The following is a 26,112-nucleotide window of genomic DNA, read 5'->3' as shown; positions in this document are numbered from 1 at the left end:
TGATGGTTTTATTTGACATATTTATTCTATCCAAATGACGAACGACCTTGTGATTAATAACGGCCCACCAACAGCATATCGGATAGCTACATCGAAAAGCTCACATGGGATTGATCTGGGCTTTCCTTTTCTGAAAATATGCTGATTCAATTAACCTTAGACTGGTATACGCTATAGGGTTCATTCGCCCGGTCACGAAAACGAATTAGTGACTCCCCTTACAAGTATTCAAGGCGTTGATTTCATATCAATAAAGTCACGAAATCATAGGGGTGTATGTATATACCCGTCAAATCATGACCTTGTATGCGAAGTATCTATTTCCATAACAGATCATGAACTCCCAGGGGTACTACCCAGTCGACAGAAGACTTCACAGCAATCTTTACAAACCTTCAGACGTTAAATAGCCTTAGTTCCTGCCAGATTTTAGTTCTCATTCAACTCCTCATTCAACTCCTCTACCCTTTAAGTGGACTAAAGTCACATTTCGATCTTAAACTCAATTTATTACTTTGAAATTTAATCAAAACTACTAAAAAATATACCTTGAGCAGCGATTTGACATGTCTAGTCCATTCAGAAGCTACGACGACGACAGGGTTTCATATCTCCGTAGCTGCGAAGATGGCCCCCCATGTCAGTTTGGTGTGGTAGAAGAGGCCCTCAGCCCAAGACACAAAAGCCCCAGAGCTGGAGCCGGAATGTCTTTCTGTTTTAATGGGAGCCTTACGACAGGAAGTTCTGATACACACTATACGTCCGAATCCCCAGCAGGACGTTGGATATATGTCGGAGGAGGAAGAAATGAAAGAGGGCATAGGGAACATGGCGGGCATGGAAGTCATGGAGGAGGAGAAGGCCATGGGGGAGGGCATGCACGCATTGAGCCCACCATGTTAGCGGATATTATCAGGAGGTTGGCCTTTAAACCTGTTGCTATTACCACTACTACCCATATAAATTGCAGAGGGTGTTCAGGATGTAACAAGTCGCATTCTCATAGGAACCATCTGGAAACGGATATGGTCAATCGGAGCATTACAACGACTGCACTCTGGAGCGAGGTCCATCCTAAAATGATGTACAATGGCTCTTGGCCCAAGGAATTCAGCATCCCCAAGACAGTGGATGACCTCAACTCTATGGACAGTAAGTATCAATTTTGTGTTCGGATTCACCTGGTTGCTGCCGTACTGATAGCCACATCATGATTTAGGCAGCGCCCTGGATCGTATTCTCCTTGCATATAATCTCACGTCTGGACACAGCTGCGACCGGAAGTATCGTCCCCATGGAGAGACCAAGAAAAATAAGCTCTGGCGTCTTTTGGAATTCCTTGGTGCAGATCATCTAATCCCCCATAGAGACGTAGAAGAGGAAATATTTTGTTCTAGGCACGAGAGGCATGGTGCTAGCGGCTATTAATGCTGCACGGGATATCAATAACATGAGAATTGTTAGGCGCGGAGGACTTTTTTAGAAGAATTTCTTTTAGATTTTTGGGGTGGGGGTTACAGCTGATACCGACGGGTCATTGACGCCGATTGCGGCGGTCAGTACCTTTGCTTATAATTTCCTTCCTATATTTCTTTAGGGTGTGTAGGATTCAGGGTTGCTTTCGGGTTTTCATCTTTAGGTCTTATCGGTGTAAGACCAGAGTCAATTTATCTTTGTTTGTATACTTGATTAAAAGAAGACACATCTATTCTTCATCGATAACTTTTAAACCCCAATGAAGGCATAACCGAATTCTCATTTACTTGATATGTATGCGCATATACCAGAAAGTGGGTACCACGATTCTAGCGCCAACAGGGCGTATAAATTATATAAAATAGGGTTAGTATGTACATGAATCTTAATAAGACTATGATGTTCTTTTTTAGTTTTTTAGTTTTTTTTAGTTACGTATAGTTTAGCAAGCTTAATATGAACATAAGAAGCACGCGAGATAGCTTGTCGGTCGTAAAAACGTGGAAACTGAATTGACACCTGTGTGTACGTGTACCAACAGTATGTAGTATATACATAGATAATGGCAAGCGTGAGCGTTTCTTACTCAAATCGGTATGACAGCAACTGGTACCTATAGATTGTCTTCTCCATACACTAATAGTACATTTCAGTGTTACAATGTTTCCTCTCATTGGTTTCACAAGATAATGTTTCCGAGTGATATATCATGATGCACTAGACAGGCTCAAAGAAGGTGGCTGGATGGCATGTGAGGCCACGACATCATTCACACTAGGATTTGCAATTCACGTATGAAAAGAAATTTATGACCGGAAATGACTTGTATTCTATTTTGACAGACAAAATAACGGAATCTCGTTAAAAACCCAGCTGGTCAATGCTGGGAAAAGAGTAAACCAACAGATAGAGATACAAGTAATAAGGGGTACACATTAATTTTAGGAACCCTATCTATCATAGATGGGAGATCCATAAGACATGATAATGGTATGAGGGGGGAAATAAAAATATGGAAAAATATAAAAGGAACCCTATCTATCATAGATAGGCGATCCACAGGACGTGATAATGGTATGAGGGGGGAAATAGAAATATGAGAAATATAAAAAGGAACCCCATCTATCATAGATGGGAGATCCACAAGACGTGATAATGGTATGAGGGGGGAAATAGAAATATAAAAGAAATGTAAAACAAAAGAAAAAAGGAAACAAAGCTCGGAAAAAGTTCTATGTAAGCGAAAACTTGCCATTTGAAATGTGATAAACATTCGAATAATTTCCTAAAAGCACATAAGAGGATCAGACAATATCAAAGAAAATCAAAGAAGGAAGGAAAGGGAGTTTTCCAGTTTGGGGGCCTCGAAGCCACCGCCGCCCCCAAGGAGAGAAGAAGAAGAAGAGGAGGAGGAGTTACGGCGAAAAAGGGGGTTTAAAGGGTTGTGAGAGAGGGTAACAAGTCGGCGAAATATGGGACGAAAGGCCAGATATTGGCTTGAGGCCACTGTGCCCTCCAAGAGCTCGGGAATTCTACTATGTGCGCGCGAACACTTGAGACTGAGTACACCGTGTTCGATAAACACATGATCTTAGCATACTCTATTATACTCCATCTCTGAGGAGAGATAGGTACTGCGAGTAGCTTATATACATGTCAAGTTTTTATATATGCGAATTCTAATTCTAAATAAGATCTTTCTGATATGTGATTCTTCGTATTCTCTCTATATATATCTATGCATGTATGTTTTAAACAAATAATATATTCGGAATAGAATATAATCCTTTTAATGTTGCGAGTATCGAACACGTCCGTGGCGTGTCAGAAATCTGGCCTCTTTAGGTTTTTGGTGATGCGGTCCACCAAAAAACATTTATGTGCCTCTTACAGAATTAACGAGGGAAGTTATACTGGTAAGCTGAAATCCTGTCTCGCGTCAACCCGGAAATCCAGTTGGTAATTTGAGTCCGAATGATAAAGGCTGTGGTGATTGTAGTCATTATAGCAAAGATCCAACCTGTCAATTCCCGACCCCGTACTTTGAGAACGTTCATGCCGATGTGATACTGGTAAGCCACTGGATTAACCTATGAATTACTTCTTTTCCTGTTGAGAGCTCCTCGACTTCCCCCTCTTGTTGCGGTCTGACAATACTAGTATCTTTATCTAGGCCATGGAACCATAGTACTTGTGTGATATTGTTTACTGATTGTGGATGACCATGAGTTGAGATGCGTTGACTTGTTTGTACCGCTCGAGGATTTCAATCACTAGCCGCCGCCGAGAGCGTCACCAAACGACCGGTGAGCAGTTATTCTACTTGAGGGGCGCACAGTTAACACGCGTTTGATGTAGGTTCAAATAGACGACGATCAAATGACAACAGTCTTATTCCAAAGTCTTCAATTCAATCTCTTCAATTGGTCAAGCAACGCGAAATACCTAGACCGAGAAGTCATTGTCCATGGAAGGCCATACATCTGAAGGAGAACTCCGGCTTTTGAGGTAGTTTCCTATTACTCCTTTGGTGTTGATGTTTGTCCCGCACGTGAGGTACCAGTACTCATGGGCTTATGAGCCAACAGAATCAAAGTTCACCGTTTCTGTCCAGCCTCAAATACTCAAGGAGAGCATCGCAGCATGCACGAGATGCACCAACTATACACTAGTTGGCAGTACCGTCTACCGTCTGCTTGGGTGTAGTATAAGGTTGTGATCATGGGAATCTTTGTTGGAAGGATCCTTGCAGCTAACGTTCCTTCGAGAATTTTAGAAATTATCCTTCTGGTTGTTCACTCGTGGTTTTCCGGGGCCCTCTAACACTCAACGATTGTTGAATTATCAATCCTTACGCGCAGGCTCGGGCTCTAGAGAGGACGCACATCCTGTAGACCCAGGTTCCCGGATCTGAGCTGCGTTCGCCCCAAAACGCTCACATGGATTGTCAAACAACCTTGAATAGTAGTGGTAACGAAAAGCTACTTCTCTCGAGACTTCCGATGCTGGGAAATTCTACTCCATTGGCTGGCGTATGGGTGGAGCCTCTGTGCTCCTCCCACATGGTTTCACCTATGCCGCTGATAATATAGTGTGCTTTGAGAAGAAGAAGAGGGATAAACATATCGAGGTATGTAATTCTATCTTTGTTGAAAATATAAATCAATCAATCAATCAAAGCCTATCTTAATTAGGATGAGCCTCGAGCTTTCTCCAGTCTCACACTTTCCATGCATGCTTACGGCGACACGGCGTATTTAGCGGCCGGCGAAAATCGGTGGTAGCTGTGGTGAAGGAGGGAAGGATGCTGGCGAGGAGGTTAGGAATGATAGTGAAATGAGTTGACGGAAGAGTCTTGGCGGCAAGCGGTGGAGGGAAGGGAACGGTGCAGAAGCCGGTATGATCGTGGTGGGGTTTGCCAAGTATGGTGCCATTTTTGCTAGGGGAGTCTCTTTCTTTGTGTTCGGATTGCCGGCGAGCTGCTGAATAGAATGAGCTGACGGCATCCTGCTTTATAGCATCATAATATATCACTCGACCGACTGGCTCATAACTGTGCAGTCTACTAGACCCGATTTGGCTACATTTCTGCCCCGTAACTTTGTTTCCCAGTAGCTTTGCGCCCTGAGATATGGTCGGGCGACTGGAAATACCATTAGCTACGATGCGCCCTTGCAAGAGGAACCGGAGAATTAACCGGTTATGTTAGGTTGGACCTCGAAAACTTTCTTCAGTCTTATTTGAACTACTGTCTTTCCTCAACTTTTCCGACCAACAACTAACTAGATCGTCGATCTTGAGAAGACGAGTAGATATCTTGGCCTTAACAGCGCTCTGAAACATCGACGAGGCGGGCTCTTCGAATTCATATCGAGGCGGGGTGGTCTGGGAAGCGGTACTACAGCGTGGACGGGATGCGCGGTATTCAGCATGGCTGTAATATTACTAGGTGTTGATGTCGGCAGTAACAACAGGGACAGTAGTGTCACCGATCGCGCGTACTGTAGCTGCGGTATTGCGTGTGTGTTTATGGGTGGTAGAGGGGATGGAGGCACATGTATTTTACACCAGGAAGTCGGCGGGTTGTTTATAATTATGGTTGTGCGACGGGCTGGCTAGGGTGTCTTTGCGCATGGATGTGGGGTGATCTAAATCCATCCACATGTAGCTAGTCTAGTCTACCAATGGAAGCTAATAAACCAGCTAGCCGGTTTCGTAAAGCTACTAAAGCTGTCCAACCAATCAACGTTCATTGCTCTAGAGTTAGGGATTTTACATTTGGCAAGAGTAGGGTGATACGACGAGTGAGAGTTTGTGATGTGATTTGCATACATACGTAGGATTTAGAAATTCTACATGTACTTGTAGCTACCTCTTTACCAAAGTACATGTACCTATGTTCTACATAATTATAAGTGATGGAACGGCCTGAAAAAACAGACACCTTTTTGGGTGGTACTCCACCGGTATATACATGTAGCTATATAGGTATTTGTAGGTATAATTCTGTTTCACACCGTTTCGTTATAATTACTAATATACTTACATTGATTACTGGTTACTGTAATATGTGTTCGATCGAGCCTTTCGAGGACATGAAACAAATCGAGAGGAGGGCAATAAGTCGGCGAAAACTGGCTTGGTATCGAGATCTGGAAGAACACAGTTTCCATGATGAAGACTGTGTCGTGTAGATAGTAATATGTAACCGAGCTTTAAAAGTAGAATTAAATTTAATGATTTTGTATATATAGTGCTCGTATATTTATTGCGCTATCGACGTATCATGGCCCGGATGTTTACATGAACTACATTTACATATATATGTACAAATTAAAGTGACGTTATATTCTATATCTAGCTATAGCAAAAGCAGTTTTATAACTCAACAAGCAATGATTAAAAATATAAGAATATAGGATAATAGAGAATGAAAAATCTAGCTAGTTTATCTATATAATGAAATATCGCGATTCGCGAAAGATATATGTGGTGGTTGATCAGTAAGCGGTCAGAGTTGGGGTGTTCAAATATGTACTCTGTGACAAGACCTCCTCACCATAGGGGTGTCCGTTGACATCATAATATCATTTACCCCGACGTTCGTAATTGTATGTAGTTTAAAACCCAAATCTTTATCTTCTCCTTTACTTTCCTTGCAGGTAGCTAAGTCCCTCTCCACCTACCAAGCGAAAGCGTCTTTCGGTTCAATTGATCAATCTATCTGTCCTATGAACTTGTTAGCAGTCGCAAGACGTATTGAGACAGCACATATTACAGAATTATTGTAGAAGTATGGTAAGAGTCCTATTGGCCGAGCCAGCACCTAAACCCTGTTTTTAGATCCCTGTTTCTACAATAATTCTACCTCTCGCTGTAGATACAGTGGAGTCTCGATAGTAGCATATGGTCGGGAACGGATTTTCGTGTGCTACTATCGAGAATATGCTTGTATCGAGAACAAATTTGCCCGTACCGACTCGTTTGGGATTGCCCAACTATATGCTACAATCGAGGATATGCTATTATCGAGAATGCTACTATCGGGACTCCACTGTAGACTGAGTCATGCATGTTCGGCACCAGCGGCGCCAACAACCATGCCGGGAAGCCGGGCAACTATCCCTTGGACGGATCGATGAAACTTGTCAAATTCGCGACCAACATACATATATGGTTCAAGAATCGATGGAGGGTACATGTAGGTGTGTATCCTATGGCAAAAGAAATAAATCACTACTAATTCTTCTCTAGAGACGACGCTAACGAGTATTCTGGCCAATGGGAATTCATACGCCGATGAAATAAGGTGAGAGGAAGCGAGATTTCCCTTCAATGATCATGTAGGGTCTATCCAGACATGTACAGCCATTGTTCTAGGCAATTGTCTGGGCAGATACGTGTAGTGGATCCAAGTGCCCCCGCTCGGACCAGTTGACAGGTGGGGTGCAGGACCTTCTCCAACGGGCAGGGGTAGATCGACACTTAGCCACAGGATACGACAACTTTCATCCGTCCAAGGGATACCCCGGCCCGAAAAGCAAACCGAGTGATTTGACATGAATTAAACCGGTGGTCATTATTTCTCTTATTTTGATAGTGGTGACGCGCGTACGCGTGGAGTCATATATTTCCCTTTCTTGCCGACCGCTAATCATGATCATGTTCTTCTATCCTTGACGTGTTTGGCCGGGCATCCTGGTTTTTTGCGCCTCGCGTTTCTCCTGCTTCAATCAAGTTTTTCTAATCGTGCGATTATCAAATACTATTAACACTTAACACTGGGCGCACCATAGTTATCATACAGAGTGGCCATAGGTGGACAGTTTGGCTTAGACTAAAGAGGAGGGGACATTAAAGAATGATGTTTCCTTCACGCGAGTTTCAAAGCAGAGCAAGCATTAGAAGCATGCGCAGTGGTATTATATTGCTCTTGATATCCGTTTTATTTTGAAACCTAGCTCTATAGAGGGGTTTGGGGGAGCACTGGAACGCCATGGCACCATGCGTGTGGCTTCTAGATAAACTTCGGAAGAGATTCGGAAGGGTAAGGAGTGTGAACTGTTTATTTCAGTGAGCCGAACCTTACATTCTACTTATAGCATGAATTCATGAAGGGTCAACCGAAGGTCTCGAAGCAAATCATAACCAGAACCCATCATCTCACGAGCCCTGTTCAGCCTCAGTTCGCCCCCGACAAGACCTGGAACCTTCGACTACACAACAAATAACACGGGCAACGATGATGATGGCCATATCGGCGCCCGAGGTGAACGGAATATCCCCATCGCGCTCGCGAGCAGTCCTGGACAACCCGCTTGAGGCTGGAAATATAAACAGGCCGAAACGAGCCTATACCTGGACTGCAGACAAAACAAAACATTGAGAGACCAGAAGTCGGGGTTAATATACAATTAAGAGTGCGATGGTAAATCTCCCAGTATTTGGCCAATTTATATATTCTCTGTGCTTGGGATGCATTGGTCTTTGTTGAATAGAATGAGTTGACGGCATCCTGTTTTGCATCATCATAAACTATCACTCGACGGGCTGGCTCATAACCCTGCTGTCTACTTTCAAAAAATATCTCTCCGTTTGCACTCGCCTACTTGTAACGAGCCGTTGCGTAACAAAGTTTCATGATTTAATTACTTAGGTCGGAACAGGTATTTTCATAAAACTATAGATTTATATAAACCGGATATTGGGCTTTTTCGACATTAAGATTTTATTGATTTCAGTCCTTTGCAAAGATATGATTTCACTAAACCTTATATTCCATCAGGCTGATGATATATATCGGATAAACTTATTATGTACTATTTATTTGTTGGAAAAGATTGATACATGAGTAGGCGCGCTTTCACTCTAGCTGTTTCCCTGCCTACATACATACTTGTACCTACTGGCCTGCCTATGTACTTGCCTGCTTGCACGCCTGCCTACCTGCTTGCCTATCTGTCTACCTGCCCGCGGGCGCCTATCGACCAAATTCGCTGAATTGGCTTAATTCGGAGGTAGATTCTCTACTCAATTCGGAGGTAGATTAGCTGCTGGATTTGATGCTGGATTGATGCTAATTTGATGGCGGGTTCGCTGGATTTGCTTCATTCGGTGATAGATGCTAATTTGCTGGATTCGCTGCTTAATTCGCCAATTAACCCATATTTTGATGATTTTGATGATTGGAACATGGCTTGATATTTGCCAAGTATCTAACCCTAGCTAGCCCGTGAAGCTCTTCTTTCCTGACAAATTTCCCTAATTCTTACCTATTCGGAAGTCTTAGCGCCAGTAAATACCTGATATATGCGTAATCCTGAGCAAAGGTAATTTTTTTTGGACACAAGGCTTAAACAAGGCTTAATTAAACAAGGCTTTCCCTCCGTCTCTAAGGCTTATAAAAATACACGTTCCGCTCCTAAGAAGTACAGAAGTAATCTTTCTATGCAACTCGTGCAGCTAAAAGAGCGATTTGTGATATTTGCCAAGCCGTATGTAAATTCGAGGTCTTGACAGGAATCTCAGCATGACTGCACATGGAAGGAGGACATGTCACAGGCGACACGCTGTATTTCTTCGCTGTCACATAGATCTTTTCCTAGTCGTAATCAGTGATTATAAATAAAATTTACGGTTGCTATCACCCCACTACGGTCACAAATTAAAGACACGGGAGTGATGATTTAGTGCGAAGACTGAATGTAATTGTATTGTGATGATGAGATTACAAGGTCTAGTCCTAAGAATAACGATTTATCTAGTGCCAAATCGCCAAGACCATAGCTGGTCTTATGGGGCTCATGACAGTTGCCTTTGTTTTTACATCAGAGCTCGAAAGCTAATAGGAAAAGCCCGATTGGTGGACCTAGATTGGGGTGAAGCTGGCGCTTATATTTCTATAGTATCGACGGTTTATGGGATAATGAGTGCTAATAGAAATTCACTCTATCGCTACAATCTGCTGTTTCGTTATTAAAAAGTTTTAGCTGCCAGAGATGAAACTGAAACTCATGCAACAAAGTTCTATCCATAGTGCCAAGACCCTGTCCTCAGTACATGCACAAACTCGGAGAAACTCCGCCCACAGTTCCATGACTGTCCACGGCGGTGCATGACGAAGCTGTTCATGGTGCCAAGACTCTATCTATGAACTGTGCCAAGACTCGGACCACCACGGCGGCGCATGTCGACGTTCTGCCCAAGCTTTTGTGCCAAGACTCTATCCCGGAGCTGTGCCAAGACTCGGACCACCACGGCGGCGCATGACGACGCTCTGCCCAAGCTTTTGTGCCAAGACTCTATCTCAGAGCTGTGCCAAGACTCGGACCACCACGGCGGCGCATGACGACGTTCTGCCCAAGCTTCTGTGCCAAGGCTCTATCCCGGAAAGCTCTGTCCCGGTGCCAAAACTCTACGGAGTGCTGCGGCATTAGAGCGATTTGGCCAATCCCTGTTTTTCAAATTTTGAGCTCAAATTTTGAGGTCTTGGCGGGATTTTCACACCAAAAACTGTCGCCAAGAACTAAATATTTAGGTTCAGAAGTCGTTGGTCAAATCGCTCTATTGACTTTGCATACAAATTATGTGCCAAGAGTGGTCTAGGACTAGGAAAAGTACTTTTTTTTAACCATACAAGCAGGATTGTTCCGGCTAAAATATTTTTATAACTCAACAACGAAGAATGATTTTAAAAATCCGAGTACAGTCGCACCTCGCTATCTCATAATTCGATATCTCGGATCTCTTGCTGTCTCGTGCGGACTTGCGGGATAGGTACTGCCCTTCTCCACCAAAAACTATTTGCTGTCTCGTATATTTGCTATCTCGTAGGGGTTTGGCTCCTAGAATACGCTAGAGGTGCGACTGTAGATAGAATGATAGAGCAGTTGAAATTGAGTATATCTAATAAAATTAAAAATAAGTGTGGTGGTTGATGAGCTATAAGCGGTCAAAGCTGAGGTGTCCAAACTACAATATCTCAGAACTGTGCCAAGACTCGGACCACCACGGCGGCGCATGACGACGTTCTGCCCAAGCTTTTGTGCCAAGACTCTATCCCGGCAAGCTCTGCCAAGACTCGGACCCCACGGCGGTGCTGTCGGGGTTCTGCCCAAGACCTGTTCACGGTGCCAAGACTCTGTCCACAGTACTACCTACATGCACAAACTCCATCCACGGTGACAAGGCTCTGTCCACGGCGGCGCATAACAATGTTCTGCCAAAGCTCTGTTCACGGCGCCAATACTCTATCAGTACAGCCTCTGGTAGAATTATTGTGGAAATGTGGCATGGTAGATCGAAGATTTGAACGATAGCATTGGTAATAATTCTGCCAGAGGCTGTACAATAGAGATGCACTGAGATGTAGGAACCAAGACGAATTTCTCTTCAAGATCTGATTGGTGTACAATGTTCTGTCCATGCTGCTGAGATGTCCAAGCTATACAAGGTTCTACCTACGTGTGTCCATTCACTACGGGCAGCTCGCTGGGACCTAACAGCTATATTGTGGTACGTCCAATCGGGATGGAAGATCTAGATATTAGATGCATTTCTTTTCGGGGTGCTGCTGAAACGTCCAAGAAGCGCAAGGTTCTTAGCCATACGTGGGTCTTCGTTACCTCTAACCCACAACTCGATATTTGACACAAAAATCACTCGTTGCGATGCGGAATTATAGAAACCCGCCCATGGCCTTCAGTTTAGAAAAATCAACAGAAAAGAAATCATCTCTAAATATCGACGCCGCTACAACAGGCTCTTGATTTCTACGACTATTCTTTGCAATCGTACAATCTTTATCATCTAATATATAAGACATACACCATAGCTTCCAAGCCATGAACGAATACAGCCTCCATCCCCGCGCTGCAGGCAGCGGTACTAGGGGTGGTCTCGACAACAGTGATATTATCGCCATCGTCGGAATCTTTGCGTCTGTTATCACGACAATTTTCGGTGTGTGGCTTGTAGATAAACTTCGAAAAGGATTCAGCAGACCGGGAGCTATATATGTAAGGACTTTACAGGTTCCGTCTATCTATGTGTGTACATTTATACAGTGTGATTAAGTGGGCTAAGCTACATTCCACCTTATAGCATGAACGACCAGCTGAAGACCTCGAAGCAAATGTTAGTCAGGGTTCACCACCATTTCATGAACCCTTTTCAGTCTCCACCCCCCTACTACAAAACTTAGAACCTTCGCATACACAACCTACACGAATATCAGGGACAAGAACGAAGGGAATTAATAACCCAGAAGAGATCGTACCCATTATAATATCGGCGCCCGTGATAAACGGATCCTCATCGGGTCCGCAAGCAGTCCCGGACCACCTATCTGAGGTTGGAATAAACAGGCCGAAACGAGCACATACTTGGGCTGCAGGCAAAACAAAATACTGGGGGAAGGGGGTTGGGGGGGGGGGGGAGTCGGAGGTCGGGGGCCGGGGGTCAGGATTAATCGCGAGCGTGTTATATCGATAGTAAATCTCCCAGTATCTTGCCAATACGTCTTGCGACTGCTAACAAGTTCATGGGACGAATAGGTTGAGCCGAAAGTCGCTTTTCGCTTGGTAGGTGGAGAGGGACTTAGCTACCAAGGAAAGTAATGGGGTAGATAAAGATTTGGGCTTTAAACTACATACAATTACGAACGTCGGGGTAGATGATATTATGATGTCAACGGACACCCCTATTGTGGGGAGACCTTATCACAGGGTACATATTTGGACACCCAACTCTTACCTCTTATATCAACCACCACACATATTTTTCGCGATATTTCATTATATAGATAAACTAGCTAGATTTTACATTCTCTATTATTCTATTTGCTTGTATTTTAATCATTGCTTTTCGAGTTATAAAACTGCTTTTGTTAGTGGATAACGTTACTTTAATTTGTACATATATATGTAGTACATGTAGTCTAGGAATTATTCTGTGCCACAAGTGAGCGAACGCAATATTTGACAATTGAGCTACAGCTATAGATACTATCCCTATCAGTGAATCCATATCTAACATTTTCCTATCAAAAAGATAATATATATACAATTGGGAAGCTGGCCAACTGGGGGAATCTCAACATAAGTTGATAATCAATCTTTGGTTTCTCAGGACAACTCCGAGTGAAACACTCAGAAAAACCCTTGGTAGGTAAATGTATGACATGGAATCTGCATTTGCCATGCATTGGGACTTGACATTGGTGCTAGGTAAACACGGCAACTGTATTTATATATCATATTCTGTTAGATCGAATAAAAACCGGGCGCGTATTCTTAAGCGCGGGAAAATCAGGAGATAAGGCAAACATCTGACTTTAGAGGGAGCGATCCCCAAGAAAACAGTAAAACTCGTCACGCTAATTACATAGCAAATTTAAGGGCCCGTTCGATCGGTAGACGTTGTGTTTGAATATATGGCCGGCGGAAGAAGCTCTGTACGGGTAGGATGTCAACCCTGCGGCACACCTCTCACTTTTGGTCTATCAAATAGCGTGGAAGGTGCCTTGATCCGTTTTAGTGGCCCTTGTTGCTGCCCATACTCTTGTGGCGAACTGTGGCTTCCGTGCGAAATCTTTTCAAGATGGTGTGTGCAGGGTTGACATCCTACCCGTACAGAGCTTCTTCCGCCATAGTGTTTACATTAGAGCTAGTCTTTATGCCAACAACCGTGAGAATCGTTAACACTAAATTAAAATACCCAAGACTGCTGTATGCAGGGTGCGTATCATATATCACTTTTTGAACACCGTGCTTAAGAATACGCCGTCAAATACTTAGAATACAAATCCTTAGAATTGTTCTTTACGAGTATTCCTCATATTACCATGCAGGCCAAGGTCCCCTTCCCCTATTAACACCTCTTACGGTCGTTGGCAAAAAGACTCTAATAGAGCGTATTTACTAACCGTCAATTCTGACAATTGACACTTCGCCACTCTCTAAAGCGACATCCGCAAGTGTCAATTTTGGATGGGGTTGCTTGCCAGGCTGTGAAATGCGTCAAAAGGATATAAAATGCAGCCTACGCATTTCATATCCCGTCAGCGTATTACAGATAGTGTGAGGAATTATCAGATCTTCAGAGTTATCCCAATCTCACCTTCCTGCAGTGCCGTCGCAGCATTGGCCATGGAAGGTGGAGAGAAGGAGAGGCGTTGCTGCGTTTATATTAGACATATGCATGAGACTCGAGGCGACCAAGACCTTATTTCCCGACCTGTATAAGCTAAAACCGCTGGACAGACAAAAAAAAAAGTCCGGCAACCCGGTCAGCGCCCTCAGTCCGGAACATCAACAGAAAAGATACTAGTCTCTGGCTCAATCCCTACCAACACCGCCAGAACAGTCTCTTTATTTCTACGACTATTCCTTGCAATTGCAATCGTACAATCTTCATTACCCAATATATAAACGCCATACACTACAGGTTATAAGCTATGAACGAACAAAACCTCCATTTCCGCGTCGAAGGCGGCTGTAGTAGGGGCAGTCTCAGCAACGGTGATATTATCGCTATCACCGGAATCTTTGCGTCTATTGTCGCGGCAATTTTTGGCGTGTGGCTTCTAGAAAAACTTCAGAGGATCAGCAGCGGTAAGGACGAACTTTCTGTTTATCTAAGTGTGTATAAGTATATACAATGAAAACTAAACTTGACTAGCATGAAGAATCAACTGAAGGTCTCGAAGCAAATATTATTCAGGGCTCGTCATCTCATGAGCCCTGTTTAGCCTCCGTCCTCCCCCGACAAGACCTGCGACCTTCGCCCAAACAACCTGCCCAAATACCACAGACACTGATGATGATGATGGCCATATCGACGCCCGAGGTGAACGGATTCCCGCCATACCCACGAGAATTGCTGGACCATCCGCTTGAGGTTGGAATAAACAGACCGGAACGAGCCTCTACCTGGACTGCAGGCAGAACGAAGCATTGAGAGAGATCGGGAGTCGGGATTAATATATAATTAGGAGTGCGATGGTAAATCTCCTAGTATTTGGCCAATTTAACGCATTTTCCGATATAGTTACTAACGAGTTTATAATTTAGACGCTTTTTGACTTAGCTTTTTTTTTTGTTTAACTCATTACATTTTTCGCTTAGCAGGTAGAGGGGTTTAGCAACCAAGCTAGCAAAAGAAACAATTCGAAGAAGACATAGATATTTATATACCTTGTATAAATATCGGGGCAAATAATATCAGGTTGATGTTAACAAAGTTGGTCCCATAATGAGAATACTTGTTGAGTTTGTTGAGCTACAAACACATAATATCTACATAATATGTAATATGTACTAGAGCTTTGATTGGTCGAGATGGTAAGTACATGTACATAAGCACATCAAAATACTGAGGGGAAGGACGGGGAACGAAGGCTCCCCCCCCCCAAATTGAAGGCCTTCCAAAATTCTTGGAGACCCAAAGTACAACTTGCGGTCGCGAGGTGCGAACTGCTAATTCCCCCCACCTTCCCCCTCCCCCCGAAAACTGGAAATATAAAGCAGTTTCGATTGTTTTGTACATGTCTCTTTGAATTGAGCCATCGATCTCCACCTGCAACGTACACACATCCTCCTTTAGGCCAATAAGATACATGTATCCATATCTTTTGGGCACGTTGTGTGCCTACTTGATACAGACCTTTGATTGCCTGTGTTCTAGCCCCCGCAAGGTGAGAGGCTGCAGCTGCTTCCCCCCATCCAAGTACACGCGGCAACAACTCGCCAAAATTCAGTTACCGAGGACGGACTGGGTACGCAGCATGATGGCGCGCAAGCAACAGCTCGCCTAAATCCCAGGAGACCACTTCTCGGAACGTTCATGTATGGAACGATTCAATAGTTCATGACCTTTTGCTGAAGTGTTCCTGTCATCCAAAGAATGCGTGTCTACTTACGTAACCAGTCTTGGCACTGATTACGCCTAAAACCGCTTTTTATCGTGTAGACTTGTACATCTAATACAATTTCATCACGTAAAACACCTAGTAGTAGTCCTTCACGGAGCTCGTGTTACAGTTCCCCTCGGGATGCCTGGCACAGTTGGTGTGGCGCAGCGGGTGGCTTAATCTAGGACATGTGGCTGTAGCTAGGACATGTGGCTTTCGCATTCAGAACCCCGACCTATTACGTCTGGACGGGATCAAAGATTGACTGCACCAAGCTGCGCAAATTTGTTTCCAAGCTGCACATGATTCCCACTTCACATTTATCTGCATGCACCTAAAAAAAATCTATTCATCCCTTCTACCGGCTATGTTGCGCGAATGGGAGATATTAAGAAGCTGGCTGGCCCTAGTGCTTTACAGATGGGCGAAACTGCTGCAGGCAGGGTCTCTGGGTGCATCCCAAAGGAATACCTGACTAGTTCCCGTCTCGTTTTCGGAAGGGCATGGACGTTCTTCCCCCCCACCGCGCATCATTAGTTCAGTTGGAGCCGATTAATACATGTACCATGCCTGCCAAGGTTTGGAATCGTCCAGATGGGTTAGGGTTACGCAGTCACCACCGATCGAGTGATTATTGATGAATATCGCGCCTTGGCGGGCTGCCGTCAGTCTGGCCAGCACACAGCAAAGAAAATTGCCTTTAACTCTCTAATCCCTTACTGTAACCGCTACAATAGACAGGCTTTTAATCTTTACGACTATCTTCAGAACCGTATAATCCCGATCTAACTGCCACCATACCACAGGTCCCAAGCCATGAAGAATTACAGCCTCCATCCCCGCGCTGAAGGCATCGGTGGCACTAGGGGCCGTCTCGACAACGGTGATATTATCGCTATTATTGGAATCTTTGCGTCTGTTATCGCTACAATCTTCGGCGCGTGGCTTCTAGATAAACTTCGGAAAAGATTTAGAGGGCCAGGAGCGGTGAGTGTGAACTTTCTGTTTATTTAAGGTATACGTTAATATACAGTGAGAGCTAAACTATAATTCTACCTTATAGCATGAAGTATCAGCCGAAAGTCTCGAAGCAAATGTTAACCACGGCTCATCGCAGGAGCCTTGTTCAGCTGCCGTTCACTGCCGACAAGACCTGGAACCTACGACCACTCAACCTGTACAAACATCACAGACAATGATGATGACCATATCGACGCCCGAGGTGAACGCATCTCCGTCGCGCCTGTGGGCAGACCCGGTCCGCCGGCTTGAAGTCGGAATAAACCAGCCAAAACGAGCCCATACTTGGGCTGCAGATAAATGAAACATTGAGAGAGATTAGAGTTCGGTATTAATTACCAGTGTGAAGGTAAATCTCCCGGTACCTTTCCAATACGTCTTGCGACATGGCTAACGAGTTTATGTGACGGATAGGTTGAGCTGGAAGAAGTTTTTCGCTTATTAGGGAGGGACTTTGAATTAGCTGTTAAGGAAAAGAGAGGATTTATATAGATTTTGTCAAACTAACTACGTACAAATGTCGGGATAAACAATATTATGATGTCAACAAAGTTGTCCAGATAGTGAGAATACAGCACCTTATCACGGAGCAGTTTGGAGGCATTTGTGATTTTAATTTTATTTAATATAAATCACCTCAGTTTCACCCGATTATCGTCTTATCTGCTTGAACTTTTAAAGTTATTGCTTGTTGTTGAGTTACATATATAAAATATTTTGTGTAAGCCTTTTCCAAGATCAATCACTGACCATGAACTCTGCACAGTGGCGGGGTTTGGCCTGAGAAGTCGAGTTTTATCAGAAAAATTGACGGCCGTCTCTGAAACTTTCGATCGAGCGGATCCGGAATTATGATAGGTTTTTCTGGCTGTACTATAAGGAACCATAACAACATGTGTGGAATACGGTTGAGTAGGTGGGCCAGAGTAAGTGGGCCGGGCTGGCTTATCATTGGTAGCCGCAAGCTGCTGACAGGTCATATGTTTCACTCCGCCTGCATAGATGCGCATGCAAGCTGCGAGGGTTAGGGCTTTTGACTCAACAAGCTCCATGTATGGAGAGTGGCTACTTGCTAGGGACCACTTATTGGGCGACTGGCCCGCGTTCGGTCGATTCATTGGAGATCTAAACCCATAAAGCTGCGGAGTTCAGGACACAATACCTACATGTAAGAACTGGTACGTGTGAACAGGGTTGTTTGGCCAAGTGCAGTGTAACTATACCTTAGATCGGTTCTTTTGATTTGTCTAGAATTATTTGTCGCTGACACGCCATCCCTCAAATTCGTAGCCTGGTTTTCGCGTGCTGAGGTTGGAATTTCCTGTTCGCAGATCATATGTAAGTGACCACACGAAGTTCCTACTGGCTTATTTATTGATAATATGTGGTTCGGTCGTATGAGTCAATGATCACCAGATCAACAAATTTGAATAAAATATATATCCCATCGACCGTAGCAACCGAGTTAAGGACCTTTTGATGGAAAGTGCGGCTTTGAAAAAAAGCTCCCACTTGAAATAAAGTGACCTTTCTTAAATTCACAACAACACCAGCTCCGTGAGTCCTATATTAGGAGCTGTTATCGAGATCGCTTGATAAACTTCCCCGCTTCTTTGGTGTTAGTGAACAGAACTGAATTATAGTGTTTTTGTGTTTTTATCGAGGCTGGAGTTGCAAAGAGCCCAATTGGGACCTCAGGCCTCTACGGTTCATGGGATAGCAAACCTACATATCCAATATCTAGGTGCTATGTACTCAGATCAGTGATAATGACTGGACATCTTTGGCATTTTAACACTCTAAGCTTGCCAACGCATTCAAAATTAACCGGCTTGGCATGTTTGAAAATTGAAACTCAGCACTACCGGCGATTTGCCAATCAATTTGTAGAATATATATACCTTTATTTTTATCATTGCTATATACCAGTGCTAAGAGCCACACATTGTCTTTTACTATATAGGTTAAATCATCAAGGTTACAAATCTCAGGACTTTGTCCGCGTGGCAGACATGAGTGCTCACGGATACGTATTTGACACAATAGTTATACCCATCTTGCTGAATCTTTCTTTTTCACTTTAATTGACACAGACATCTAAAATATGGGGATCTCGTACGTACGTACGTACATGAATGAGCATGAGAATTTTAGTCAAGTTCTGAAGCTTGCACGCGGGGACCTTCTTGATAGGTTCTCTCACAAAGGATACAAAGCTTTACGACTAGAAAGAGATAAATAATTAGAACTTACCCAATGAAAACTGGAAATATAATGCCCAAAACCCAGTTTCGGACTTTTTCGCCCCTTTCAGCCATCTTAACACTCACACGTATACTCCATCCTCCCTCGATGTATTTTCTCCCTATATCCCAATCCCTTATTCTCCAATATATATCCGGTAAAATCTTAGAACGCAATACAGCATGTCTAGATCTCATGCCTAACATGGTCCTCGAGGACGAACGTCCTTGTGTTCTTGCCTCGAGGATATATCCTCGATGACATACAAGGACAATAGTCTAAAAGGACAAGGAGTCTCGAGGACACTACCTATCCTTGCCTCGAGGACCCCCGAGGGCAATTATTGGTATATTATATACTTAATCTGCCCGATTGAGATGAGATCAAGGACTGAATATGCTTCCTAATTGAAATAAATACCGCTTTTTGCTCTCCCGGAACCGTCATCGAGGCACCTCGAGGACACTCTCAAACCTCGTGGACCACACTGCTCATGCCCAAAAGGACCAAATTTTACGCCAACAACTAAATACACAGCACAGACTCCGCCAATCATCGAAGCTGACAGCGCGGTACAGAAGCAGAAATGAGTGGTCAATTCCCCCGCTTCCGAGCTTAATAGGTTTGAATGGTGATGCTGGGACATTAACGTTGAGAAACGTACGGGAGGAATTAGTAATTTCGTAACTACATGAGGAATTGTGCCTTAGTTTTTGGCCGGTATTGTGCACTTATGGCTCAATATAGCCCGAGTCTGTGAGTTAGGTAACAACTCTCTGGTCCGGTTTCGTGGGTCAGGCTGTGGCATGCTGGTTCACGTATAGGGCGGGCGGAAACTTTAATTCCATGTGTATATTCACTCTTTTCTCCTCGGTTTATAATCTGATTTGGGTCGGTGGAGGTTATGAGCCTGAAGTACGTATTTTTAAAGTCTAAATTTTAGAAATGGAAAAACAAACAGTCTATAGATTCTAGTCTCCAACAGCTTATAAGACATACCAAAAATCGCCGATATCCACCGCTACACGACCCCAACCTACTCCATTACTCAAACCGCACCAGAAAGAAACGCCCGTCTATAACCAATTCGTCCAATCCAAACCCAAAAATCTCCCTAAACACCACATAGAAAAACCAGCACAACTCCAGGTCCGTAGTATAATACCTAACACTCATAGCTTCCTATTTAAGAAATCGATCCCCTTCCTTGAGCTTTCAAAGCCCTCTCCAAATCCGTCTGCCCTGCAAACCTCACCCTCAATGGCGCCTCTCCGCCAACCACTGCCCCGTCCAGGTCTGTAATCGCAATCTCACACGCCTCGCTCCCCATCATGTACACCAACGCCATAAACGCCCTATCGTTCCCTAAGATAATTGGTGGTTCCACACTGCACATATTAGCACTGGCCAGCTAGTTAACACACCCGCGACAGCTCTCGCACCCACAGCTAGCTCCGCCGTATCATTGACCCGCCAAAAAAAAACACGAATTGTATATGAGCTAAACTCACTTATCATGCACCTCAAACAGCGCCTCTAGATCCTGCTTCAGCGTCCCCCAGGGTAGGCCCTCCACAACGAGACAATGCCGCCAGCTCGCCTTCGGGCACCCATACATCAGCAGCTGCCCCGTGCGGCTCAGCAGCGTGGGGTCCGAGTACCCGGGCGGCATGTTGGAGCGCAGTACCTGTAGCACGCCCGGGTCGGAGAGCCATGAGGAGGGGTGGGTGTCGCTGATGGAGGACGAGGGGTAGTGCTGGAGGAGCTCGCGAATGAGGGGGTAGTTGGAGGGGTCGGTTTTGGGCATGGTGAGGGTGAGGGTGCTGGGGGCGTGATTGGGCATCGGGGGTTATTTATGGGGTATTTATGGGAGTGGGTTGGTGCTGGGAGGTGCGAAGGTCAGCAATCAAGATAATCGTGAGGAAGGGGGCGGCAGGAAGGGAGGAGGGATGAAGGGAGGGAGGGATGAAGGGAGGGAGGAAGGAAGGGAGGGAGGGAGGGAGGGAGGGAGGGAAGGGCGTATAGATGGGGGGGGGCGGGGCAGCTATGAGATGCTTCATTCAATCTCATAGTTGGTGTTACTGGTGCCGATTGCAAGAGGCCATGGATGCGAAGGATCGATGGCTGGGACTCTTCTAGAAGGAGTTCCCAGAGGACTGACAGCGGGCCTTAGTCAGAGGAGCAGGGTGGAAAGGATGTCTCGAATACTGCAGGATCCCGAGGGCGTGCATTATCACAAAGACGACAAGACAAAGAAGCGGATCGGAACTGCGTGTACATGTAGCCATATATATATCGAAGCTTGGATTCATGAAGACAAGTCATCTAATGTTGGGTGCTGGCTGGCGTTCGTAACTTGACCAGCTCGACACATCCGACGCCGCCTCCGGCTCCATCGGCTACTTGGCTACTTGACATGCCCGCCCACGCTGAGAGGACTTGTACTCGTGCTGTTGGGAGCGTGCCAAGAGATACGAGTAGAAAAGCCACAGATCGACCTCCCACTCCGCATCCCCTCTCTCCTCTGTTCCTATCATCATCCAACCAATCCCTATAATCACTCACTCCAGCAGCAGCAACTAGCCATCATATTTGTCAATCAATGGCTTGCTGCATCTACGTCCGTCTCCTTGCCCTAGTATCTTCTGTCTCCAACTCTTTCAAACCAGATCATGAAGTGTCACTCCGCTACCTGCGCGGCTGCGCGCGGACCCGTACCGAGTACTTGCATCACCGCATATCACTCGCCAGCCTCTCTCTTTTCATTTTTGCTGGGGTGATTGCTGCCCTCGGGATAATGATGTGAGGATCCGCTAGCTGTCCTTATTCGTGAGCTGACTTTGTAGCCACAGTGCAACTTAGCGGAATAGGTGTTGCGATACGTTACGACGGCTACGTTGTTGTAACTGGTTAAGCATATGTGTTAGTTTTGAGCTCCTATAAAGTTGAGCTGCGACACCGACTTGATCCAATCATCATCACTCTCATCCTCCCTCATCTCGAGCATTAAGAGAAATAGAGCCTCTAGACCTTAGAGAGCGAGGCCTCGATCACCAACAGCCTGAAAACGTGGATACCTGCATATAGCCTTTAGCACAGTTAGAATAGCCTCTAGAAAACTTCGAGAGCTAAAGCTTATAATTAAGGGTTGCATTTTTGAAAAAATTTGGGTACTCGGGCATAAATGGAAGTATCACTTGTTCCATCCAAGTTAAGCATCTGGACGGGGCTGCTCAAGGTCCATAATATTTGATAACGGGTGTGGCGCCCGAGTGAGATGTGGTGTTTGAAAAAGAAATCTATTTGTGGGAAGTGGTTTATGGAGGCACGTTACATGTCAAATGAATCAAATTTGATTATTTTCGATTTTAATTAAGCTTCAGGCAGTGGTGTATACATCACAACTCACGGCAAATGGTAATATATAGCTTATAAATACCGGAATATATAAGATTAAAGGTTTCTGTTAATCCTGCAGTACATCCAAAAAAAATGCAGAAATACAAAACCCCAAAGTAAGTAAACCACATCATATCTTCATAAAGCAAAGCCATAAGAAATAACCTTAAATCACAACAAAAGAGACCCCCGCCACTCAACAAAAGAAACTAAAAGGGAATTTCGCCAAGACTTCGTTTTTTTCTCCATCTACAACTCCTCCTTAACCCTATCATAACCCTCTTGCACCTTCTCCTTCGTGGCATCGTATCCCTGCTGTACCTTCTCCTTCGCCGAGTCACTAGCCTGCTGACCAGCCTCATAGGCTCTATCACCAGCCTTCTGTCCAGCCTCGTACGCCTTATCGCCGACGACCTCGGCCTTCTTAGCTCCGTATCCCAATATCTCATAAATACGGTCTCTTACCCAGCCCATACCAGTGGAAAACTGGCCATAAACTCCCTGGTCCGCAGAGCCATATCGGAAGGCGTGAGCGTTTCTTCTCGCCGCGGCAATGAGCTCGTTGCGGGTAGAACCCTGGTAGGTGTTGATGCCGTAGCGGTCGAGGTATGCCTTGAGTTCGCTGTCAGACCAGGTGTCGAAGGTGATGTCCTTGGCAGAGTCAGTAGCAGCGGCCAGCGCAGACGTCAAAGAGGCATATGCGATTGCTGCTCCGTCCGTGGCTGCATCATAGGCTACGTTAGCTCCGTCCTTGGCGGCATCGGTGGCCTTTGATCCTGCGGAAGTGGCGGATGATCCGACGACGGTTCCAGCAGATGAGGCGGACGCTGAGGCGACCGAGGCGGCGGAGGAAGCGGCGGAGGCGGCAGAGGCAGAACCGACTGATGCGGCCGATGCGGCGGAGACGCTGGCGACGGAGTAGGCGGAGACGGCGGAAGAGTAGAGCTCGTCGCGGGAGGCGGCGGCGTTGGCGGAAGCTTTGTTGCCCCGGGCCTCAAGCCATTTCCTAATAGTGGGTTAGAAAATAAAGAACAATGGGGGGGAGGGTGCGTGAGAAAATACTTCAGGTTGTCGTATGTCCAGGTGTCAAATGTCCAAGCACCAAATCCAGTGGCGGCCTTGTGCTTGCTGAGCCTGACCTTTGCGAGAAGCTCATCACGCTTTCCGTTCTGTGGGACAGGGACACCGCGGGAGTCAAGGTACTCCTTCAAACGGCTGTCGCTCCAGTTCTGGATCAAAGCCTCGAAAGCATCATTCTTGTATGCAGCGGCAGTATCGGTTGCCTGGGAGGTTTTCTCCCCGGCGTACGAAGTTGCAGAGTCGTAGGCACTGTTTGCGGAAGCGGAGATGGTATCGCCAGTGTAGTAAGCCTTGTTCCTCCTCGCAAGAGCCAGGAGCTCGTTGCGACCAGATCCTTGAGGGACCTTGACATTGTTCTTGTCGAGGAATTCCTTGAGTTTGCTGTCACTCCACGAGTTGAAAACGGTGTCTGAGACAGCCTGCTTAGCGTTGTTGGCGTGGTACTGCGCGGAGTTGGCAGCTGAGTTTGCCTTTAGGGATACAATACGGGAGCTGCGACGGACAATGGCAATGAGCTTGTCACGGGTTGATGGCTTGGGTGCAGCGTAGCCGTTGGTTTCAAGCCATTTCCTGTGCGGTGGTGGTTAGCAGGGTAATGATAATTTGGCAAGAAAAATGCAAGCTTACTTCAGGTCGCTGTCGCTCCAGGATTCATAAAGCCAGTTTCCGGGGTACGCAGTGGTCTCGCCAAGCTTGTTGGCAACGGTATCGTAGTTGTCTCTCGCGGTCGCCAAAAGCGTGTCGCGGGTCCGGGGCTGCGGGTTTGGAATCCCATGTCTATCCAGGAATGCCTTGAGCGCACTCTCCGACCACCTGCAACCAATCAACCACAACGGTTAATGACGTCATCATGACAACCACCACGCAAAACACAAAAAAGTTGCAAACATACGAATCAAAAATCCACCCCTTGACACTTCCGTACGCCTCCTCAGCCGTGCTCTCTGTCTCTTCCCATGCCTTCTTGACGTTTTCCACTAGCCAGTTCTTTGACTTTGCCTGCTCCACGTCAATCTGCTGGCCCTTTTGCGACAGGTAGTGCTGCAGCTGGGGTGTGTCCCAGTCGGAGTACGGACTCACGACCTTGCTGTTCCAGTTCTCCTTGACCAGCTTCTCGAGATCCTTTCGGTCGGCGGGTGTGGGATATGGGACGTTGTGGTCGCTGAGCCAGCGCTCGAGCTCGTTTTCATTCCATTTGTTGTAGGCTATCCGGTCAGTAAGCAATGGGCGGATTGGGGAATAATAAAACGGGGAAAACAAACCAGTCTTGCTGCCCATTCCCCAGGCGCAGGCCTCGCCGGCTAGCGCAGCCGCGAGTATAATGTGCGAGAGTTTCATGGTTGCAAATAAAAAAATTAACAATCAATCAATCAAACCAATTCCTTTCCGTTCGTCGTATAAAAAGTAGTAGGCAAACAATATCACGGGATATCAGCTCGGGCACTCTACACACGAGATGGGTAAAAAAAAAAAAAAAAAAAAAAAGGTAGAATCGATGGATGAGGTGACAATGAAAAAAAAATTAAGGGTTGAGTCGACGGGGCTCTCCTCTCTTTATTTATTCCCCCCCCCCCCCCACTCCCCTACCCTCCTCTAAAAAAAAAAAAAACCGGGTGTCGTAATGATGCCGCTATGTAACTTGTTCCTTTACTTGTAACGCGACCGGACGCCAACTCCACCAAAACCTACTTTTACCTACCTCCCTCCATGCCATCCATGCCTCATGCCGGGCATCGATCGACGCACCCGCCTTGTTGTGGAGAAAGGAAAGGGTTGGCTGTGGGCTGGCGTGGGCTGGAACGGAGGTGATGCAATCTCTCGTCATTCCTGTTGTGAAGGATGCGTCACGTGATTGACATAGTAATCAAGGAAACAGGTTCGGTGTTACACAAGCAAGGAACACCAACGTTCAGTAAGGGCAATTGAAAGCTTGGTACATACATGGGGATTGTGAGTTGACAGTGAGATTTAATTGATGCAATTTGTGCAATTGGACACGGTGGAGGAACTCGAACTCTACTGGTCAAAGACAAAATACAAAGTGCTCAATTCCAATTGCTCATCCCCGGTAGCTTACCATCCTATCGTATCAAAACTGTACATATACAAAATTACTACGTGACAGGCGTTGATTGTGCCAGCATTCCCCGTCACGCTTTTCTCATCCGTCAATGCAAGTAATAGCAAAAAACAAAAAACACAAAAAAACAAACATCATGCAACATCAATAAATAATAATGCGAAAGCACAGAAAGGCCCCAATGCAGATGCGTACTAGAACAGAAATAGAAACAGAATCTCCCCGGTCGTTCAAAGTGTACCCCTCCCCTCCCCTCCCTTCACTCAGGTAGAGCAGAGTAGAGCAGGTGGTACAAATGAGAGACATATCGCCAGGGATCCAACAAACATAACTCTACTTCACCTCTCGCCATCTTCACATGCCATAAAAAAAAACCAAGAATCAGTAAAGAGAGAAAAAAAAA

General features: G+C 45.4%; 6 protein-coding genes across 6 annotated transcripts; 4 read left to right on the top strand and 2 right to left on the bottom strand.

Annotated features, from left to right (window-relative positions):
• Nucleotides 1-566: 566 nt before the first annotated feature.
• H6S33_006669 (uncharacterized protein) lies at nt 567-1,428 on the top strand (the record flags this gene model as incomplete). The annotated part of the gene is made up of 3 exons (XM_044838363.1): nt 567-919; nt 1,007-1,152; nt 1,220-1,428. 3 exons carry the CDS (start codon nt 567-569, stop codon nt 1,426-1,428), a joined length of 708 nt encoding a protein of 235 aa, XP_044689487.1.
• Nucleotides 1,429-3,943: 2,515 nt separating this feature from the next.
• Nucleotides 3,944-5,314, top strand: H6S33_006668 (uncharacterized protein; the record flags this gene model as incomplete). Its single annotated transcript, XM_044838362.1, has 10 exons — nt 3,944-3,984; nt 4,065-4,071; nt 4,183-4,188; nt 4,253-4,376; nt 4,458-4,606; nt 4,694-4,765; nt 4,828-4,898; nt 4,995-5,087; nt 5,156-5,185; nt 5,281-5,314. 10 exons carry the CDS (start codon nt 3,944-3,946, stop codon nt 5,312-5,314), a joined length of 627 nt encoding a protein of 208 aa, XP_044689486.1.
• Nucleotides 5,315-11,189: 5,875 nt separating this feature from the next.
• Nucleotides 11,190-12,593, top strand: H6S33_006667 (uncharacterized protein; the record flags this gene model as incomplete). The annotated part of the gene is made up of 8 exons (XM_044838361.1): nt 11,190-11,231; nt 11,316-11,343; nt 11,420-11,490; nt 11,563-11,585; nt 11,810-11,993; nt 12,079-12,111; nt 12,342-12,467; nt 12,531-12,593. The coding sequence occupies 8 exons, from the start codon at nt 11,190-11,192 to the stop codon at nt 12,591-12,593; spliced, it is 570 nt and encodes a 189-aa protein (XP_044689485.1).
• Nucleotides 12,594-16,702: 4,109 nt separating this feature from the next.
• On the top strand, nt 16,703-17,210 carry H6S33_006666 (uncharacterized protein; the record flags this gene model as incomplete). The annotated part of the gene is made up of 2 exons (XM_044838360.1): nt 16,703-16,873; nt 16,950-17,210. The coding sequence occupies 2 exons, from the start codon at nt 16,703-16,705 to the stop codon at nt 17,208-17,210; spliced, it is 432 nt and encodes a 143-aa protein (XP_044689484.1).
• Nucleotides 17,211-20,336: 3,126 nt separating this feature from the next.
• On the bottom strand, nt 20,337-20,993 carry H6S33_006665 (uncharacterized protein; the record flags this gene model as incomplete). The annotated part of the gene is made up of 2 exons (XM_044838359.1): nt 20,337-20,538; nt 20,662-20,993. The coding sequence occupies 2 exons, from the start codon at nt 20,991-20,993 to the stop codon at nt 20,337-20,339; spliced, it is 534 nt and encodes a 177-aa protein (XP_044689483.1).
• Nucleotides 20,994-22,798: 1,805 nt separating this feature from the next.
• Nucleotides 22,799-24,967, bottom strand: H6S33_006664 (uncharacterized protein; the record flags this gene model as incomplete). Its single annotated transcript, XM_044838358.1, has 6 exons — nt 22,799-22,963; nt 23,015-23,555; nt 23,612-24,199; nt 24,257-24,442; nt 24,522-24,834; nt 24,892-24,967. The coding sequence occupies 6 exons, from the start codon at nt 24,965-24,967 to the stop codon at nt 22,799-22,801; spliced, it is 1,869 nt and encodes a 622-aa protein (XP_044689482.1).
• Nucleotides 24,968-26,112: the final 1,145 nt, after the last annotated feature.

This window comes from Morchella sextelata, assembly GCF_020137385.1.
Source record: "Morchella sextelata strain SCLS chromosome Unknown scls_21, whole genome shotgun sequence".
Classification (NCBI taxonomy): Eukaryota; Fungi; Ascomycota; class Pezizomycetes; order Pezizales; family Morchellaceae; genus Morchella; species Morchella sextelata.
Note: the sequence above shows the minus strand (reverse complement) of the source record. Positions and strands in the feature narration are given on the sequence as shown.